At 35.3% G+C, this 21,356-nt stretch overlaps 1 protein-coding gene across 1 annotated transcript in view; it reads right to left on the bottom strand.

Moving 5' to 3' along the window:
• The window catches only part of LOC149796047 (rho guanine nucleotide exchange factor 12-like), a 344,172-nt gene that overhangs the window by 151,472 nt on the left and 171,344 nt on the right, over positions 1 to 21,356 (bottom strand). The window contains exons 12-14 of the mRNA XM_089965965.1: positions 20,020 to 20,082; positions 8,810 to 8,947; positions 2,845 to 2,934 (exon numbers count right to left, since the gene is read on the bottom strand). Coding sequence (XP_089822091.1) covers positions 2,845 to 2,934; positions 8,810 to 8,947; positions 20,020 to 20,082 — 291 coding nt within the window. The remainder of the gene's footprint in view (positions 1 to 2,844; positions 2,935 to 8,809; positions 8,948 to 20,019; positions 20,083 to 21,356) is intronic.

Genomic DNA, 21,356 nt, shown 5'->3' with positions numbered 1-21,356 from the left:
AAATAGCTGTATCCTATGTGTTATAAATCATGCGGCAATAAAAAAATATATGTAATTAACACAAAAAAAGAGATCACTGGTTTCTGATGACCAATTTAGTGGTGGGTCTACTTTAATGTTGTTTAAAAGAACTTCACATGTAGTAATAACAGAAAAGACAGGTGCACAAATAATGACAAAACAAAATAAATTATAAAAAATTGGATAAACCATGCAGCTGAGAGCCATATTCAATGGGATTCAAATAAAATTTATGGCAGAAAATTTACTGTTATTGTCATTCATAATCCTCAATTTTTCACATATTCGGAAACTCTTAAGACTTTTACAAATAAGTAGTCCCAGTACCACTGACCAATTAATAGGAAATTAATTAATAGAATTTTTCACATATTCGGAAACTCTGAAGACTTTTACAAATAACAGTAGTCCCAGTACCACTGACCAATTAATAGGAAATTAATTAATAGAATTTTTCAGAAACTGTTTTATCCAACTGCAGGCTCATTGTGAATGCACTTGTGAATTATTTTAAAACATTATCTTGTAGACCAGATTATGATGGTGTATTCAGTAAGGGAACTGTTTGAAAACACCACCTTTCAGACAAAAAAGAGACAGTGCACTCAGTCTGGAATCATTTTAAAACACTGACCTTTAAAATTACTACCTCTTTTGACAATAAACAGACAGTACACTCTGAGAATCATTTTAAAACTTTATCTTTTAGACAATTGAGTGAGAGTTTACTCAGAGAATTGTTTTAAAATACCAAGTTTTTAACAATAATGAGATCTGTGATATCCAAGCAAAAATTTTGTTTAAATAATTGGGTCAGGTCTATTATAGTGCAATGGTTATAGCAAGTACGAGTCTCAACTAGAAAACTGCACATCACAAAGTGCAACCAAAAGATGATGAGACCATTGAGAACATGCACTACGAAGACACCATTAAGCACATTAACATATGACTACCAAGACACCATAAGGACATCAACAGATGTGCTACCAAGACACCATAAGGTCATCAACAGATGCACTACCAAGACACCATAAGGTCATCTACAGATGCACTACCAAGACACATTAAGGTCATCAACAGATGCACCACCAGAACTCATTAATTTCATCAAAAGATGCACCACCAAGACAGCATAAGATCAACAGATGTACTACCAAGTCACATTAAGGTCATCAACAGATGCACCACCAAGACACCTTAAGGTCATCAACAGATGTACTACCAAGACAAATTAAGGTCATCAACAAATGCACTACCAAGGCACATCAAGATCATCAACAGATGTACCACCAGAACTCATTAATGTCATCAAAGATACACTACCAAGACAGCTTAATGTCATCAACAGATGCACTACCAAGACACCATAAGGTCATCAACAGATGCACTACCAAGACACATTAAGGTCATCAACAGATGCACCACCAGAACTCATTAATTTCATCAAAAGATGCACCACCAAGACAGCATAAGGTCATCAAAAGATGCACTACCAAGACAACATAAGGTCATCAACAGATGCACTACCAGGACAACATAAGGTCATCAACAGATGTACTACCAAGACAGCTTAAGGTCATCAACAGATGTACTACCAAGACACATCATGATCAACAATAGATGTACCACCAGAACTCGTTAATGTCATCAACAGATGCACCACCAAGACAGCATAGGGTCATCAATAGATGCACTACCAAGTCACATTAAGGTCATCAACAGATGCACCACCAAGACACATCAACAGATGTACCACCAGAACTCAATAATGTCATCAACGCACCACCAAGACACCATAAGGTCACCAACAGATGTACTACCAAGTCACATTAAGGTCATCAACAGATGCACCACCAAGACACCTTAAGGTCATCAACAGATACACTACCAAGACAGCTTAAGGTCATCAACAGATGTACCACCAGAACTCATTAATGTCATCAACAGATGCACCACCAAGTCACAATAAGGTCATCAACAGATGATGCACCACCAAGACACCTTAAGGTTATCAACAGATGCACTACCAAGACACATTAAGGTCATCAACAGATGCACTACCAAGACACAAGAGCATCCACAGATGCACTGCACACATGTATCTCTTATGCACTAAATGTGCATAATTAATAAGGTAACATTAGCTAAAGTTATACACTGCTTAATTAAGACTATTCAACCATTTATTAATGAGACGGGTTTCTTTCATTACTATATAATACACTTGTTAGGCTATGGTGTCAAAGATTTTGTTACGAATTACTCTCTCGTGTAAATTGCCAGCCCTTGACGTAATGTTAGTTTATCAATTAGAGCTTCAACATTTACAACAATGATCCAACACTACATCAAAACTGTCAATGGTCCAACACTGTATTAAAACTGTTGTTAACTAATTTCTCAATATGCAAAAATACCCTACACTGTTTGGAAAAGATACATGTACTGGAATACAGCAGTCAATACTAATACAAAGAATAATGACAACACTATTGTAATCAGCCCATTCTGCCATCCTAATTTCAATTGTCCAAGTTAGCATATTTCACAAGTGGCATTTTATCCATTCCTAACTACATTTCCTGACAGTTTGTTGTAGTGAGGAGTTTATCGTAAAATTCATCATGCATATCAGCCAATACGCAAATAGGTCTGGAAGATAAACACCTGATATATACACAGCCTGTTATGTTCAAGTTATTACTTTGGAAAATTATTAAATGAATTATCCACATGCAACAAAAAATTACACCAGGAGAATTTGCATAAAATAACTATTCTTTTCTAAACATGTGCATATCTGTTAAATAATTTGCATACCAATTCATCCTCTGAAGTGAAATCGTCATCATCCATACCGATGATTTGATGTGTTGTGCGAATGGTACTGACTGAGCTAATGCTTCCATCCTGTGGAATCAATGAATAAAAGAAATTTAAACAAGGTGCTTGGATAATCAGTTAATAAAGAAATATAAACAGAGTAACTAGAGACTACACATCTCATTCTAAAGTAATATATTTGATTATATGTTTAGATAAATGTGTCCATCAATTCATTACATTAACCTGCACAGAAAAATTAAAAAATAAAATTTAAACAATAACAATTTGACATCTTACGTCTCTTGCTTCCATGACCATGAGCTCATGGAAAAAGATAAAAAGAAAAGACACCATTCAACCCGACTTATCTAAATCCCATTGTAAACATGTTCAGACTCCACTGATATTTATACAATCATGCCGACAAGTAAAACATAAAGTCAACCACCGATGACATTTATACAATCATGCAGACAACTGAAACAATAAGTCAACCACTGATAACATTTATACAATCATGGAGACAACTGAAACAACAAGTCAACTGCTGATGACATTTATACAATCATGAAGGTAACTAAAACAAGTCAACTGCTGATGACATTTATACAATCATGCAGACACCTGACACAACAAGTCAACCGCTGATAATTATACAATCATGCAGACAACTGAAACAACAACTCTACCGCTGATGACATCTATACAATCATGGAGACAACTGAAACAACAAGTCAACCACTGATGATATTTACACAATCATGCAGACAAATAAAACAATTCAACCAATGATGACATTTATACAATCATGCAGACAAGTAAAACAAGTCAACCTTTAATGATGATTATACAATCATGCAGACAAGTAAAACAAATCAACCTTTCTTGACGATTATACAATCATGCAGACAAATAAAACAAGTCAACCTTTGATGATGAATATACAATCATGAAGACAAGTATAAAATGAAATTTGTAAAATATGGATGTCTCCAATGCAGACACATGAACCCAAAACGTCCAAGTTAAAAGAATTCAAATCTTCACAAGATTCTTAAATACAGTAAAAACTGTTAAACTGTTATGAGCTACCTCTGTTATGAGTGACCACCTGTCATTTTACAATTGTAATGCACGGATCGATTTTATCATACAAACTCTGTTGTGAGTGACCACCTGCTGAATGCAACCAGCGACCACAACATCTTGGCAATATATGCATTTCAACACTGCTATGAAAGACTGCATTGCAGAAACAAGTATCAACTCCATCGACCTTTATTTAATCTAATGACCGCTAATACATAAAAAAAAGGAAACAAAAAGAGAAAGGCTGGCTACCAGTATCTGAAACTGTTTAGGTATCCTTATATTTTATTGTAAAGTACCTGCAGAATACACATAGTCTGGTTCCTGGCCTTATAGTAGCTACAAGTAGGACCAGTATCCAGTTCTATGAACGACTGTATCGCGAGATCAGAGACAGACACCATTGATGTTTGTTATCATTTGTAACAACGATTGCTTGAATAGTAAAGATTGTTCTGATCCAAAACACGCATGAAAAGAACAAAAAAAGGGGGGGTTTCTAGCTACCAGTTTCTATAGTGTCAGATGGTATAGTCCATAAACCAGGCTAATGTACATGTCGCAAATTACCATTGTAGTGCTGAAATCAAGGTATTGGTCACGTATTTGCTTGTCTTTAGAGTTAATCCATATTTCCTGGGGATGAATAGTTTTTGTCTATTAAACCAGTAAGTGATAATCGTTTGTGGGATTCGATTGTGTTATGGGCTTGTGATGTTTATTTTCTTTCCCTGATGTTACACTGATTACATCCCAGTCACCAAGCCGACATCTATTCAAGTTGGTGCGACCGGGTTACACACTTTATTCATAGAGTTAATCCTTGTGTGTCTTCTATGAATTAATCCATTTACTTTTATCTCTGCATATATAATTCTGTTTCTGGATGAGATAGCTGTTTCTTTTATTTCATTAGAATTTTCATATTTTTCCAAAGCCTACTAAAAACCGTCTTTACAGTTGATTTTACAACTGAGCAATAATGATGTTAACACCTAGTACCTTAATAACAATGGAAGAACCTCCAAATAAAATGAGACAAATTTTAATGTCGGATAAAATATATTATTGTAAAGAAGTGAAAAAGAGCAGACCACTCACAAAATAGCGGTTTAAACGCTGATAGGGTGCTACAGAGGAGGATTAAATCCGAAACGATTTCATATGCCAATACATGTGCATGTGATTTTCAAATGTAAACTTTCATGTTTACTGACAGAAGTACATCTTTACTGCTGTATAAATGCACACAATATTTTTGCAAGAACTTTTAATAAAGAACAGAATGTTCTGAAACTCGACCTTGGAAACTGGTCTTTTTGTACAAACCTGTTATGAGAGACCACCTGGCTTGAGAGACCATTTTTTGTTGGCAGAAGGGGCAGTCTCTCATAACAGGTTTTACTGTACTACCATAATAACATGAAAATCTAATTGGTTTATTTACATACTGATACAACTAGAAATGTAATGTTCTATTGACAATTATGGCCATCACTCTATTTTCCTTGATAATGTACTGCTGGAATATCTCAATACATATAGCATAACAAATGTGACAATGCATCGATGTAGCTGCACTTGAACATTATGTAACACAATATTGATGAATTACGTTTAGAAAAGACGGAAAACTGATGAGATTCATGTCTCTTCAAAGATAACTATCAAAACCCTTAGCAATGCTTTTTAATGTCTTACTATCCACCTGCCATACAGTAATCATCCCCTATGAATTGAGCAAAAGAAACCACCTGCCAGACAGTAATCATCCCCTATGAATTGAGCAAAAGAAACCACACGTCTCAGTGATGAAACATCTTTTGTCTGATACAACTATGCAAAATGATTAATGAAACAAGCTGAATATTTTTTTCTCCTAATTCACGCACGAAAGAAAAAGCTTGTGCTCCCGTAATACTTTGAAAAGACCAAAACAGTGATCAAGATCAAACCCACATGAACACCAGCTGTATTTCAAAGTTTTTCTCCAGAAATATTTTCATGTTTCAGGGGTCAAATGATTACAAGGGTACAATACAGTCAGTACCAAAATTATATAGAGAATCTACAAAACAGTAATGGTATACTCCAGTAATACTAGAAACCTGGCTGCATACTTACAATGCTAGCACAGCAACAAAGACATTACATGCAAAGACAAATGGAGATGGCAGGAATCAATCAACAGTACAGCTGAAATGATCAACTTATCAACTTTTTATTGTCTTTCTATCTTTCAAAGATCACTTGTTTTGCACTGCATGAATGTTTGAAAAACATCTTATTACCAATTTGATGCCCTAACTTAAACCTGGAAGACATAATGATGTTATCTTCAAAACAGAATAGTGCAATTTCCTTGTGCAAGGAAAACCCAATCTAGAACAAGTTCAGGTGTGGGAGTAGGAATAAATACCAACAACAAAAAAAACCATCACAATGTACTTCCTGTAGATGCAAAACAACTGGCACTGCCAAAGGCACCTGTTTTTGTGAGGGAAGAAGAAAAACTATTGGCAACATCCTCTCCATATGCAAGGTGACAAACTTGTTTGGTTTGAAATCTACCTCCTTGCCAATTCTGTGCTAATTTTATTTATCCAGTAGGCATGTTCACTCACTGATTAAATATCTCACCATAAAAAGAGACATTCCAAAGTTGCACCCCATGAATAATTTAAGTACTTTACAGATCAATGAATAACCAATTTAGTTTCTTTTTTGTTTTGCTAGTATTTCCTGTGTGTCCTGTAGGGAATAAGCTAATTTATGTTCTGATTGGTGGTTATTGTTTACTCTGTACTGTAACCACCAATCGATTTCAATGCAACGTATATGCAGCTGGGATAAGATAATTAGCATGGAATTGGCAGGGGACATTATGAACCACATCACTTTGTGTTGATTTGTAGAAGGTGAGCAGATGTGTCAAAATTGGGAGTGGGGGTCATTTACTGACAACAATGTTTGCCTGTGGCATCCATCCCAGATGATTTCTCAAATTAAGGAACAAAAAGGTAAATTAATAATTATTTTTGACTGCTGAATATTAAAGTAACTTGCAAGGATAAGTATTGTTTTGTATAGATTCTCCACCTCTTGTACTGATATGGGTATGTTTACAAGTCTGAAGACAATTTCACACCTATTGCAATCTTACAGATAAGATTAGGTCAAATACCCTGAAACAGTTTCAGTAAAAGCACTTACTTTATAATAGTCTGAATACACATTTTTCAGCAGACTCTCACAGTGTCATATCTGGGACATTTTAGCGTCAGACAAGACCAAAGTCCTTTTGGGCATGTTTTGCATATCATATGACAATTTCTGGAGGTCTGGCATATAAATTATGCACACCACATGCACCTCAAGTGAGTTTTCATTCATGCAAACAAGGTTATCATAAATACAGTCCTAGTCCAACAAATTAACAAGAGTCCCAAGTTAACCAAAGACTGTTCACCTAGCTCACATCTGCTTAACAGCCAAATGAAAGAGATGATGCCAAGAAATCTGCATCAGTAAGGTGCTTTCTGTAGAAATGTCTCCCAATTACTGTCAACTGCATTATAAAAACTGATTTAGTGCATCTGTATAACTTATCTTAATCCATATTTTACAATAAGTCAGCATCATTTGTCAAGTACCACAAGAACTTTATGCCATGATGCTCTCTACAATTATTTTAAATTCATCTATTTTTAGTGTTAATAATCATATCTGATGATAGATCTGCATCATTTGTATGAATTTAAAAAACCTTTAAATCAGAATGCTTTATGTTTAATTTGGTTAAATTCTGTTCAGCAGTACTTCATAAGAAGTCATTTAAAGCTTAGTTTTCTTCAAGTTTTACTACTGATAGCAGACAACAGATTTGCATCATTTATAAAACAAAACTGAAAGGGTTTCATTGAGGTAGCTTTCTTGTAAATTTAGTCAAATTCTGTTAAGTGTTTCTGCAAATGATGATGCATAATGAAATTCCTATATATAGTAACATAAGCCATATCTGATGGCATATCATCACCATTTGCCGTCATACCAGGTTCCACCAGCAGTTGTGAAAACACTTGCATACAAGTATTGTTTTAAATAATGGTGGCAATATTTGATGAGATATGGATATTACTGGTATAAATCTAATGATACTTCATTCCAGAGTGCTCGCTGTCAAATTTTGTGTATGTATGTGTATACATGGCATACCAGCATTGTATGGATAAAACTAAAGGTCTTCATTCCTGTGTGCTTTCATTCAAATCTTGTCATTTTATGTTCACTGGTTTGTAGCAAGAACTTGCAAAAATTTCTGTATTTAGTAATGGTGGCCATACTTAATGTGGACCAATATTATTTGTACAAAACTGAATTGCTAAGATTAACCCAGTGGTTTACAAGAAGCTGAAAACAGCAATTGCTGACAGATGACCAATGCAGGATGAAGCATGACAGATGCTGGACAATCACACCAGGACTATACCACATGCAGGATTCGCATCATGGTCAAGTCAACTCAAAATGTGTACACACAAAAAAATGAAAATTGCTGAAGTGGCCTGAAAAATAATAAATACATATGGCTACCAATTTTTTTTTTTTTTACATCAAGTGGTTTTTGCTAAATTGTGATCCAAGGCTTAGTACACTAAGAAAGCCCAAGTCCAAAATGTTCATTAAAATCTGATCAGAACACCTCTATGCATTTTTCAATGTTGCAATAAAATATGCTGCTTATCTTGAGCTATGGGAAATGTGTGATGCCTCTACAAACAAGTTCTTATTTCCAAGACATTTTACATAAAATTTGAATATAAACCAAATAAATTACATGTTACATTATTTGTTGTTCCTTGGCACTTACATCAATTCCATAGTCATGTGTGAGAGTATCCATATCAACATTTTGTGGGTGTAATGGTGTTGGAGATGTGCTCGGACTGTTTTGCGGAGAATCAGACATACTTCCTAAGTCAGAGACAGCAGTAGGTACTGAGGATGTCTGAAAGAGAAAATTATCATGATTTATGCTATTGTGTTCAGGACAGAATTCCACAATCCTCAATTGTGAGGTACAAAATCAGTCATATGTTGCCTCAGCAATCCTTGTTTTGTCAATTCAGCAATCCTATTTTTGATACCTCAGCAATTCTACTTTTTGTCAACTCAGCAATTCTATTTTTGTCCACTCTGCAAATCCAAATTTTTTCAATTCAGTAATAACAATTTTAACTGCACCTTACTTACAGTTGCTGAAAAAAGAAGAGAAATACATGAAAAAAATGCACATCAATTATGTAATTCCGTGACAATATATATATAAATGACCTGAATGTAAAACTAACTCAACAAATGAAAAGTTAAGCAAGAACTAACAATTATATAAACGAGGGATATTAAACAGCTGAAAAATGATTCATGATCAATAGGTCTGAAATAATTTATAAAGCTGAGATACAGTCTGGTCTCGTGTTTCAAATGCACCCTCATTCTGATAAAATAGTTGGATAAATATCAGAGAGAAATGGTTAAGATTCTGAATATTCTGTGAATAATCATTCACATTGCTGCGTTACACAAACTTGCCTTAACCAACTTCCCTCCAGACTTATCAAATAATGAAAATTGATTTATTTTTATGGGTAAACAAAATCTATCATTCTGCAAAACAATGGGCATATTTATCATATTTTATCTACCATGAACATTTGTCAAATCAACTACCCTCTAACATGCTCATGTCAAACTGAGATAACTATCTCTTTGTTTGGTAAGTAAATTAAGTTGCTTTGTTTAATGAAAGAAAGACCTGTTCTAAAGAGAAAAAAGGAAGAAATCTCTCAAGCAATTTCAAATGTTATTATGCCTGTGTAAAATCTAAAATTGCCATTGCAAAGGATTTAACCTGGCACAGTATCAACAATAACTTAGTGTGACAGAGAAAAGACCTTTTTTTAACAATTTAATATCGCATTTAATTTGACAAGACCTTGGAACTATATTGAAAAAATAATTTGCACTGAACTCATAGTCTTCATAAAGAGGTTATTTCTGAAAGTGGCAATATCATAATATAAACTGACAAATTTCTGAAAAGACTCCTCTTTTAACATGCTTTAACAGCAATCTGACCTGGTCAGCCATTCCAGATGAAAACGATTGCTCAGTACTTTTAATGTAACGCAAAACTTGAACCATCTTCTTCCAAAGATGACCTTCTGGATCTATTCATTAAAAAGTTGTTGTTGTTGTTGTGGGGTTTAATGCCATTTTTCAGCACACGATAGGCTATGTATGGCGGCCAGTATTAATGGTGGAGGAAGAACCCAGGAAAACCCCAGGAAGAACCACCGACCCACGAGAAGCTACTGGCAAGCTTTCTCACATACCCACATTAGCCGAATCCTAGACTCGAACCCACGCAGACAGAGGTGAGATGGCAGTGATCCATAATAGAAAGCGCTTTAGACCACTCAGCCACTTGGGGTCTCTCTCATTAAAAAGTAAACATTACAATCCTATGCTTCTTGTCTGGCACCAATGTTACTAATCTTTCAATAAATTTTATTTTTTTCTCTAGGTTTTGCCATCTTAATGTAAAGCGCTTAGAGCTTCTAAAGATTAGGCGCTATACAAAGTCCTCATTATTATTATTATTATTATCTTAAAAAATGGACTCTTGTCAACAATACAAGGCAGTTTCAGGCAAAGAAAATTTAACATTAATAAGACCCATGAACAAGAATCTTTTCAGAAAAGAAATGAATTTATTTAAATTTTAGATAATCATATTCATGAAGATCTAAAGATGCTGCCTGGTAATGTGAATGAAATACTTAACACAATGCAAGTTTGGTTCAAGATTTCTGCTTGGAATAGGCAGAATGTGGTGTTTCACCACTTTATGCAATATGGATAGATTTCTGCTTAAAGAAGCAGAATGTGGTATTTCACCTGTCAATGGTGTTAGGACAGAACTGGAAACCCTTATATCAGGGTACAAAACTTCAAGAATACTCTATTATTTTATCAAAATGTCAGCTGACAACGGCAAATGACGGAGAAATACAACTTTCAACAACTTTAAGACTGATTCTCAACTTGTTCTGAAGAAACTATTATTGAAATATAAAAAAGTTCATGACTTTAAAAGCCAAATTTGATCGCGTGAAAGGTCATTTTTAAAAAACATGCTCATTACCTTTCCAACACAATTTGCAAGTAATTACAAATTAAGGCATTTTGGTAAGCATTTATTTATCCTAAAGTGTGAAAGTTATCATTGTATGAGCCTGATCAAAACAAAGTAACAAATATTTAGCAGAAAAGTATGGAGACAAATGGAGCAATCTGTCTTTTCCATGAAAAGAACCCCAGATATGTCATAGAGGCAGCCATATCAAACTTCATTATTAGTGAAAAAATGCAATAAGATCACATGATGGAATACTGTACGAACGTGTATATTAAATTTAAAGTATTGCTTCATTAAAAAAATTATGTACACGCTCCTTTCACTCAGTAATGTATTCCTAACTTGAATATGATTGTAGTCCCAGTTATTTAGTTGACATAAGTATGTTCAGGAAAGAGATGATGGGTTGTTTAGAGCTTTGTTGCAGAATCTTGTGTTGGTTTTTTTCACTTTCTGTTGCCTCAAAAAGGGAAATTGGTTTGATTTGTGGTTTAAAGCACATCAACAAAAGCAGGTTCTTTAGTGCAAAGGCAATTGGAGTAAATGAGGAAGCTAGGTTGTTGTTTCTTTTCTGGGCAAAATTGCTTTGACTGAATATGGACTGTCAAAGTTGGCAAGATTCTCAACAGAAAAAGAACACCTGTCAGCCCTGAATCAGCATTTGCCTGATGGAAAAATTCACTCATTCGATGATGAAGAATTTCACTTTCTGTATCAACATTGAGTGAGGAAATTTTCAATCCCTGTTTTTAGTCAATTTGAGAAGAGGCCCCGAGTGGCCGAATGGTCTAAAGCACTCTCCGTTATGGATCACTGCCATCTCACCTCTGTCTGCGTGGGTTCGAGTCTCGGATTCAGCCTATGTAGGTATGTGAGAAAGCTTGCTAGTAGCTTCTTGTGGGTTGGTGGTTCTTTCCGAGGTTTTCCCAGGTTCTTCCTCCAACATTAATACTGGATGCCATGTATAGCCTATCATGTGCTGAAAAATGGCGTTAAACCCTACAACAACAACAACAATAATTTGAGAATATGAACAAATATCCATATTAATAATATAGTTAATACACTGAATCAGATTAGTATAAAAACAAAAACTTGGAAGCTCTGAAAAGTATAAATTTCACATTTGTATTAGTTTTATATTGTTCGTTCTTGCTCACAATCCATTAAAGGCCATGCTGTGGATGCTGCTATTACTACTACCATTTCAACAGGCATGTCATGCCTGCACTTTTGATCAAAACTGAGCACAGTCAAGGCTCATTTATAATCTTTCATTTACTGTGTGGCTTTAACAGCACTTTAAACACATTATTGGGGGTCCAAGTACCTCTCCCAAATGACTGAGCAGCCAACCCAGGTATACTCTAGTACCTGACCTCTGAGAGAACAGACTTGGTACCTCTCCTGAAAAGACACAGAGGCAGCCAATCCAGGGATACTGTAATACCCAATAACTTCTCTATGAGACTGGACGAAGTACCTCTCCCAATGAGGCACAGAGGCAGCCAACCCAAGAATAATTTGTGCCATGAACTCTGAGGGACTGGGAATAGTACCTCTCTCAAACAGGCACAGAGGCAGCCAACTCAAGTATATGTGGTATCATGAACTCTCAGTGAGACTGGACAATGCCCCTCCCAATGAGGCACAGAGAAAGCTGTCCACATACATAGTACCATGAACTCTGTGAGAGACTGGACATAGTAAATCTCTCAATGAGGCACAGAGACAGCCTGTACAAATCAATGTGTGAGTTTTCTGTTAAAGACATCCATATGGTATCAGTACTCATGTCGTACTAGAAAAAAAATTCACTTGTCTACTTGTCTTTTGTACCAAAAAATTTTCACTTGTCCACTTGTCTTTTGTACAGTTAACAACTCTATAATCTTCAACCTTGATCTTCAACCTGTGAAAATTTTAAGTTTACATACTATTAATTTGTGTGCGATTAGTAGATTAGTAGTGGGGAACATTTTCTGTTACTTTTCTAAATAATGTCTCTTACAAATTATGATAGATATTATTAGTAATAGTGGCCTTATTTGATGGCAGATCATGAAACTGTCTGCCAGGATGCTATGTCTTATTTTATGGCAGATCATAAAACTCTGCCAGGATGCTAGGTCTTATTTGATGGCAGATCATGAAACTGTCTGCCAGGATGCTATGTCTTATTTGATGGCAGATCATAAAACTCCGCCAGGATGCTAGGTCTTATTTGATGGCAGATCAAAAAACCATCTGCCAGGATGCTAGGTCATTTCAAGCTTCTTCTGTTTACAGTAACAGTGGCCATACTTGATGGCATAGTGGTATCTTTTGTAGAAAGTGGAGGTTTTAATTGCACTATACACCTCTCCCTCGATAACTCGCACACAACGGGGTCCACAAACATAGACCGCATTATAAACAAGGCGCAAGTTACCGAGGGACCTCCAAAAATTGAGGGAAAAAAAATTGCTCTGACATTGAGAAAACCATGGGGGGGTGGGGGTGGGGATGGCATTAGGGAACTGGGCTGTTTATTTACCGAATCCTCATTTTACAACATCGATAAAAAAAATTAATAATGCACTTTTTCTCATGAAGTTGTTCGTTATTCTGTTTAACATTTATTTTCAAAATGTCCAACATATGAAAGATTGTTCCAACTGGTTTCAACATCACGTGTATGTGTTACGTCACAGCATCTTGTCTTCTTGATGAGTCTGGTTCCCGTAATGGTGTTTAATATTATCTTGCCAAATTGGGAGTTCACAGAGCAGGAAACTAGACTAACTGTTGATATACCACCGAACAAGATTTCCTTTTTTTAAAAACATGCGACATTTATTGTGTGAGACAATCGTCTACATTGAAACTTAATTTCTGTATTGCTCAATTAATACAATACTGATGTCGTGAATTAATTAATTGGAATTATTAATGAAACTTCGTATCATCCTAGAGGATATCTCTAAGTGCTAGTTCAAGAATTCTCTGAAACTCGCTTGCCCACAATGGACCGTATCTGTGAAATCAAACTCTTTATTTTACGAAGTCTTCATTTCGCTTGGCTGCCTTGTTATCTTTGATCACAGTTATGAAAGAGTCGATTAATTTAAGGTAGTTTATGCTACATTCACAATAACATTTATAGGTGTTCGATTGATCAAATGAAGTGAGTTCACCCGACATACAACCAGGGCCGCTAGATTTTAAGTTTGTTTGATTTTTATGCCTTTTAACTCTTCTTTTATTCCATCTCCTTTATTTGATTCAAAAGACATAATTAACGTAATAATACAAAGGAGGCCAGCTTTTAATTCAGTAAAACAATACAACAAATACTTCCTGAAGTCAGTTGTCAAAACACAGTCAGCACTTAATTAGGTTCTCAGAGAAACTCTCGTGGACATAGCTGTTAGGGTAGATTGACGCATTTTACATTTAATTACAAGAGGACACATTGCGTTTATGATGATTACACTTAAAAGGAACTAAAAGATAGAACTAGAACACAAATTTCAACTGATTAAAAAATTATTTAATTTGCATTTATTTATTAAAGTACTGCCTTCACTTGGCGTGAGTGACATTTTCATTGATCAAAATTTCCTTACATATCTTTAACTGCAATGTACTAGGAATGTTGTTTGGAAAGAAAATGTGAAACATTTTATGTCCTATTATTAAATTTGATATTTCATAGTGCTGATTAAAATTTCCAGGTCCTATCTACCATTTTCAACAATAAAACATGCGATACATCAAAGTTTCCGTTACTGATTTTGATTGTGATTCTCCTCAAGTTCAACAAATAGGGATCAATTTTGGGGGTACGTTCTGGTTTAAAAAATGGGATCCATGCCTGACCCCGTGTTATAAGTGGGTTTGCGAGTTATCAGTGCGCGAGTTATCGAGGGAGAGGTGTATCATGTTTTGTCCAATTTTGTGCAGCAGATTTGGATATGTTCAGATGAGCTAAAAAACAAAGTCTTCATTATCATACTAACTTCCAACAAGTAAAATAAGATTTCAGAAAATATGGACATTTTCACATAAATCTGAGAAGAATATTATGACTGTCATACAGTGATAATCCTGAAGGTGTCAGCAGTTTTAACAAGTCAGGCTAGAGGCCATCAGCCATCTGTTATTATGTAACACTAACAACTATCCAGCAAAGGCAGTGGTCAGGTGACCATTGTTAGAAGCAATGTGTTAATGTGGGAGGAGTCAGCAATCCATCAACTGCATATGAAACCACTGATAAAGAATTATAAAAAGCCGTTTATAAATTTATGTGAAAATCGGTAAAAATCAATCACTAATGTCATATGATACCCATGCATACAGCTCGAACCGGATATAATTTCAGTATATAAAATTCAATATGGGGCATATATTTCAGAAGTTACCCATGCATGTAGTACTAACAGAATCTACCTGTTGCTATTCACAAATGAAACCTGTGCAAGGATCTCAAGTGGAAGAGCAAATCTGTTAATAAATCTAAATACTAATTCATACAAGCCATATATTCTGTCAACATTTCTTTCTACCTAGCAGGCTTATGCAAATGCAATTTACTAATTTATACACCAGTTATATGTATTTCTGAACATAGCAGTTTACCTTTCGGATAATTGTGTGATTACTGCGTACTCCTGCACTGGAAGAGGATTCCTAAAGCATTACAAAATTATACTGTTACTTTACCATCTGCATTATTACACCTGATAAATTTAACCAAGCAGTTTGCATCTAAAGAGTAACAGGGCAATATCTGTGGAATAACAGGGCAATAGCTACATTGCAAGAGGGCAATACATGAAAAGTACTACAATTGCACATACTATACCAGACATTATTATTTTTGTTTTCTTCAAATTAAACATTATTAGTACAAGCATGTTTTCATAGCAGTAATGGATCCAGGGTTCCAGCCTTAAATTTGAAAAAATATTCCATACCTTTTCCTGACCCCCAAAAAATCAACATTTCCAGACCTCTGGAAGAGCTTCAATTCTGTGGTCTAAAACTTCTGCTAAACGCGAAAGAGCAGTCATGTTACCCATTTCCAACAAATATGGTTGCAATAATGAAAATTTAAGAAGTTTTCAAGACTTTTTGTCATTTTAAATTTTCCAGACATTTTCAAGACCGGGAAAAGCAATTTTCAAATTTAAGACCATTTCCAGAATTCCAGACCCACGCAGGAACCCTGTAGATCTCCAATAATAAAAGTCCTTTTTACTTCATCAGTCATCACAACTTCTGCTTGAACTAAATTTTAAAAAGTTCACTTAACTGACTGACCAAATTGTTTTAAACTACTCTGCCCCACTTATAAAACTATAGGACTCCTACTACAGGGAATAAACTAGAAAATGTGGGAAGACCTCTTCTAGGCATGAAAAGTATTCAATTTGTGAGTCATGAGAACCTTTTGCGTTTGCATCTTTTCAGCAATTTAAAACATAATCACACTTACGTCTGCTTAAGAAAGAATGAGTACATAATGTTTACCAAACTTTCAACCCAATGGTATTTTGAACAGTTAGTACAGTGGAAAGTGAAAAGGCTCCTGTTCTTTAAACTGCAAATGAAAGAAGAACCTGTACATTTACATTCTGCTCCCAAATTTAGCATTTTTGCAAAAAGGGTTTTGATTTTAAAGAAAGTGTTTTCCTTTCTAGGAATCCCTTATAGACAACAATCTTCATATGGCATGTGATCTTCCTTATAGTGAAAAAATATAATTGTCAACCCAAGTCAGTTAAAGACATAGGTATCAGCTTTCTCTACGTTTGTAGATTAAACAAATTTGCTATGTACCTTGCCTTCTATTGTAGTACCCTAAAATCTTGCAGCAGAACCTAAATGAAGGTTCTCACAATGGGACCTTGTGTATATATCATCATAATTTAAACACTGAGTAACAAAACTTGCTCTGGAACATTAACAGATAACAACAAAACCACAAATGAGAGTATGGTCTGCAAACCATGAAATATAGGTCACATGGACCTAGTTTTCACTGATGGCTGATACACTCCTCATGAAACATTAGCATAGCATGCCTTGGAAATCTGCAAGCAAAATGGTGGCCTGATGGCCTAAACAAAAGCTATAACCTCAACTTTGATGCTTAATGGATGAACACAAGTCAGATGGACAACAAATACCATCAGACATTAAGCAGAAACTGCTTTGCAACCTGGCGCAAAAAGTATACGGTACTTCAGAAATATTACATATCAATGACCTACATTATGATGCAAATTAATGGAAGATCTAATGCATGATGTGTAAATATTACATACATTGTCATGTACACAAAGCACTGTGCATGTAACTAAATATTACATACATCACCATGTACACAAAGCACTGTCCATGTAACAAAATTTGCCGGCTCAACAGTATTAACTCATTATCATTTCATGTCAAAGAATATAAACAAATTCTTGCTAAAATAACAGTGAAGCCTTCAATGCTGCAATGAATGGAGAAATGTCCAACATATCATGCAATCCAAATACCAAAAAAACATGTTAAAAATGTTTTAATTTAAAAGTTAGTCTCATTAGTAAAAAAAAACATCTGAAATAACTTGTTGATACAAATGCAGACATGACTGATATCCAAATCTAACAAGGACAGTTAAAGAAAAGGTCAATCTTAAAACAATGATTATCAAAATGATTTGGCACCAACATTGGTATTGGGATTGGGGTACTGGGGATGGGGAGGTAGTTTTCTAAGACAGATTTGCAAGTTCACAAAAATGATTTGGCACCAACATTGGTATTGGGATTGGGGTACTGGGGATGGGGAAGTAGTTTTCTAAGACAGATTTGCAAGTTCACAGAACTTAGTGTTGACACAAAAATATATATCACTTTTTTTTTGATTACACAAAAACTATATATCATTCTTATTTTCAAAAAGAATATGCATCTTTTGATATAGTGCATTTTTGGCAACTGTTTACGATTGCCAAGACCGTCTTGCTAAAATTTCATTTTAGGAGGGATAATGAGTGTTAAATATTTTACAAAGGTTCAAAAGTTTTGAGAGCCTGCTTAAGACTTCTAGAATATTCATCATACAGTAAAACCTCCCAATTACGACCACCACCGAGACCAAGGAAAAGTGGTATTAATTTTGATGCTCTCTGAATCTGAAGGATAAGGCCTACTGTTTATTAGTACAGAATGAAGAATCAATAAAAATTATTGTTTCATGTGTCATCAGTCAGACCTACAAACACTGGCTGAAGCAAAAAGAGAGAGAGAGAGAGAGAGAGAGAGAGAGAGAGAGAGAGAGAATTAAATGAGAGAAAAATATGCAATAGCAATATATAACTCCATAGGAATAATTGAGATTTACTTTCAACACATGGTTAAGTACATCAAGAACAGGGCTGGAATATGGCTTATTATTGTGATCATGGTAAATGGTACACATTACACTTAGAACAGGGCTTGAATATGGCTTATTATTGTGATCATGGTAAATGGTACACATTACACTTAGAACAGGGCTGGAATATGGCTTATTATTGTGATCATGGTAAACGGTACACATTACACTTAGAACAGGGCTGGAATATGGTTTATTATTGTGATCATGGTAAACGGTACACATTACACTTAGAACAGAGCTGGTGCCTGGGCTTCTTATAATGACCATGGTAATGGGTACACATTACATCTTGAATGGGGCTGGAATATGGTATTCATGTTATGACCATGGTAATGGGTACACATTACATCTTGAATGGGGCTGGAATATGGAATTCATGTTATGACCATGGGAATGGGTACACAATACATCTTGAATGGGGCTGGAATATGGAATTCATGTTATGACCATGGTAATGGGTACACATTACATCTTGAATGGGGCTGGAATATGGAATTCATGTTATGACCATGGTAATGGATACACATTACATCTTGAATGGGGCTGGAATATGGAATTCATGTTATGACCATGGTAATGGGTACACATTACATCTTGAATGGGGCTGGAATATGGAATTCATGTTATGACCATGGTAATGGGTACACATTACATCTTGAATGGGGCTGGAATATGGAATTCATGTTATGACCATGGTAATGGATACACATTACATCTTGAATAGGGCTGGAATATGGAATTCATGTTATGACCATGGTAATGGGTATAGAGTCATCCTTGAAATCATCAACAGCTTTTACAATTACCTTTAACTGTCTGGTCTTTGATGTGAAATGTTCTTACATAATGAGGTATCGGGTAGAAATCAATGGACCAATGCAGACCAGGCAAGTTATGCAAACTAACTGCTTGACAGTTCAATGAACCTAATGATGGGGGGGGGGGGGGCCCAACAACAACTACAACCTAATGATGGAATTACTCCAGGGAATCAAGACTGAAAACCAAGGTCACAGGGAGTTGCTAACTAATACAAATTAACATACAAAATTCAAGACTAGAAAAAGTAGTCACAGTTGTGGGGTGATCTGATATGGGGAGGTTTTACTTTATGTTTTCAATATTATAACTTGTAGCATATTTCAACTTGTTGCTTTCTGCCACTGGAGACATTCCACTTACTTCAAGAATCCAATAAACTCCTCCAGATTTAGAAACAAAAATGTCAGGCTGGCACAAATGCTAAAAACTTTGGTCACAAAAATTTATTATTTTCTCCAGAGAAACTATGAAACCTTTAGTGTTTGGTGCATAATAAAAGAGATCAATAAGTTTTCTGGCTAGTAAAATATCATGCATTTTCTTGTTAACAAAAACAGGATTTAAGGATTAAAAATAACTAAAAGGAAAATAAAAAAGGGAAACAAAACAAAACTAAAAACATAACAGGCGTGTTGTACCCTTGGTTTGAGTCGAAAGGCTCTGCGCCGAAAACTAAAGCTTTGGCTTTTAGTCAAGCGCACCTGAATAAAAGAAAACATGAGAATGCAGGAAATACAAGTGCACAGATGTGGTTATAGCAATTCTAACATAAAGTAAACATTGGTGAAGAGGAACGGAGGAGTGGATAAAAAAGAATAGGTTCTACACTGATTCATATACAGGACAGGGAGGAAACTTTACACGGTACACTTTTAAACATTTTTTACAATATGCAGATCAGTCTGATATGAAAACAAATGGGCTGAAATTAAAATGGCTATGGAGTAGACTTTCAAAAAGAAAACCTTGAAATGCACACTGGAAAGAAGCTTCAATGGAAAATACCCATTAGCAATTACATACCTGATGAAGTCAATAGCATGATTAAAAAGGATCTTTTACTATTTTAACACCCAGTACCCATCTACAGATTATACTTAATTATTCTTCTCCATCAACCTGGTGTTTTTTTATACTGTATATATAGCATTACTGGCATCTTTACAAACCCATCATTCACGTCAGCCTCTGAATTTTCATGTACAACCTCTATGTAGTACAGACCTTTAAAACATTTTACACATTGATAAAATGACAGGAATAAAATACACAATCAATTTAATGCATTCTGCTATGTTAAATCAATGGAAGTGACATACATGACCAAGCTGTAAGCAGACAGACAGACAAACTGTGCCGATTTGGGGTGAAACAAAGTGATGACATACACATGCCTAAGGAACAATGAGCTACATCATAAATATAGGGCTCCCATGTCTAAAATGATGACCAACTTTCCCAAACCATTCTAATCATCCCCGACTTAATTTCTATTGATGTCCCATGTCTACAACTTTCCCCAACCATTCTAATAATCCCTGATCAAATTCCTATTTTTGTCCCATGTCTGAAACTGTCAGAAACCATTCTATTCCTATGTTTGTCCCAGGTCTAAAACTTTCCCCAACCATTCTAATAATCCCTGATCAAATTCCTATTTTTGTCCCATGTCTGAAACTGTCAGAAACCATTCTATTCCTATGTTTGTCCCAGGTCTAAAACTTTCCCCAACCATTCTAATAATTCCTGACTGAATTCTTATTGTTGTCCCATGTCCAAAACTTCCCTCCACAATTATTCTAATGATCCCTGATTGAATTCCAGGTAATGTCCCACATCGCAAAAATTTCCACAACCATTCTAATATTCCCTGACTGAATTCATAGAAATACTCCATCTTCACATCCAATCTAATAATCCCTGACTGAATTCACAGAAATTTTCCATCTCCACATCCAATCTAATAATCCCTGAT

Source organism: Sinohyriopsis cumingii, chromosome 7 (genome assembly GCF_028554795.1).
Source record: "Sinohyriopsis cumingii isolate HCF-2022 chromosome 7, ASM2855479v2, whole genome shotgun sequence".
In the NCBI taxonomy this organism is placed as follows: domain Eukaryota; kingdom Metazoa; phylum Mollusca; class Bivalvia; order Unionida; family Unionidae; genus Sinohyriopsis; species Sinohyriopsis cumingii.
Note: the sequence above shows the minus strand (reverse complement) of the source record. Positions and strands in the feature narration are given on the sequence as shown.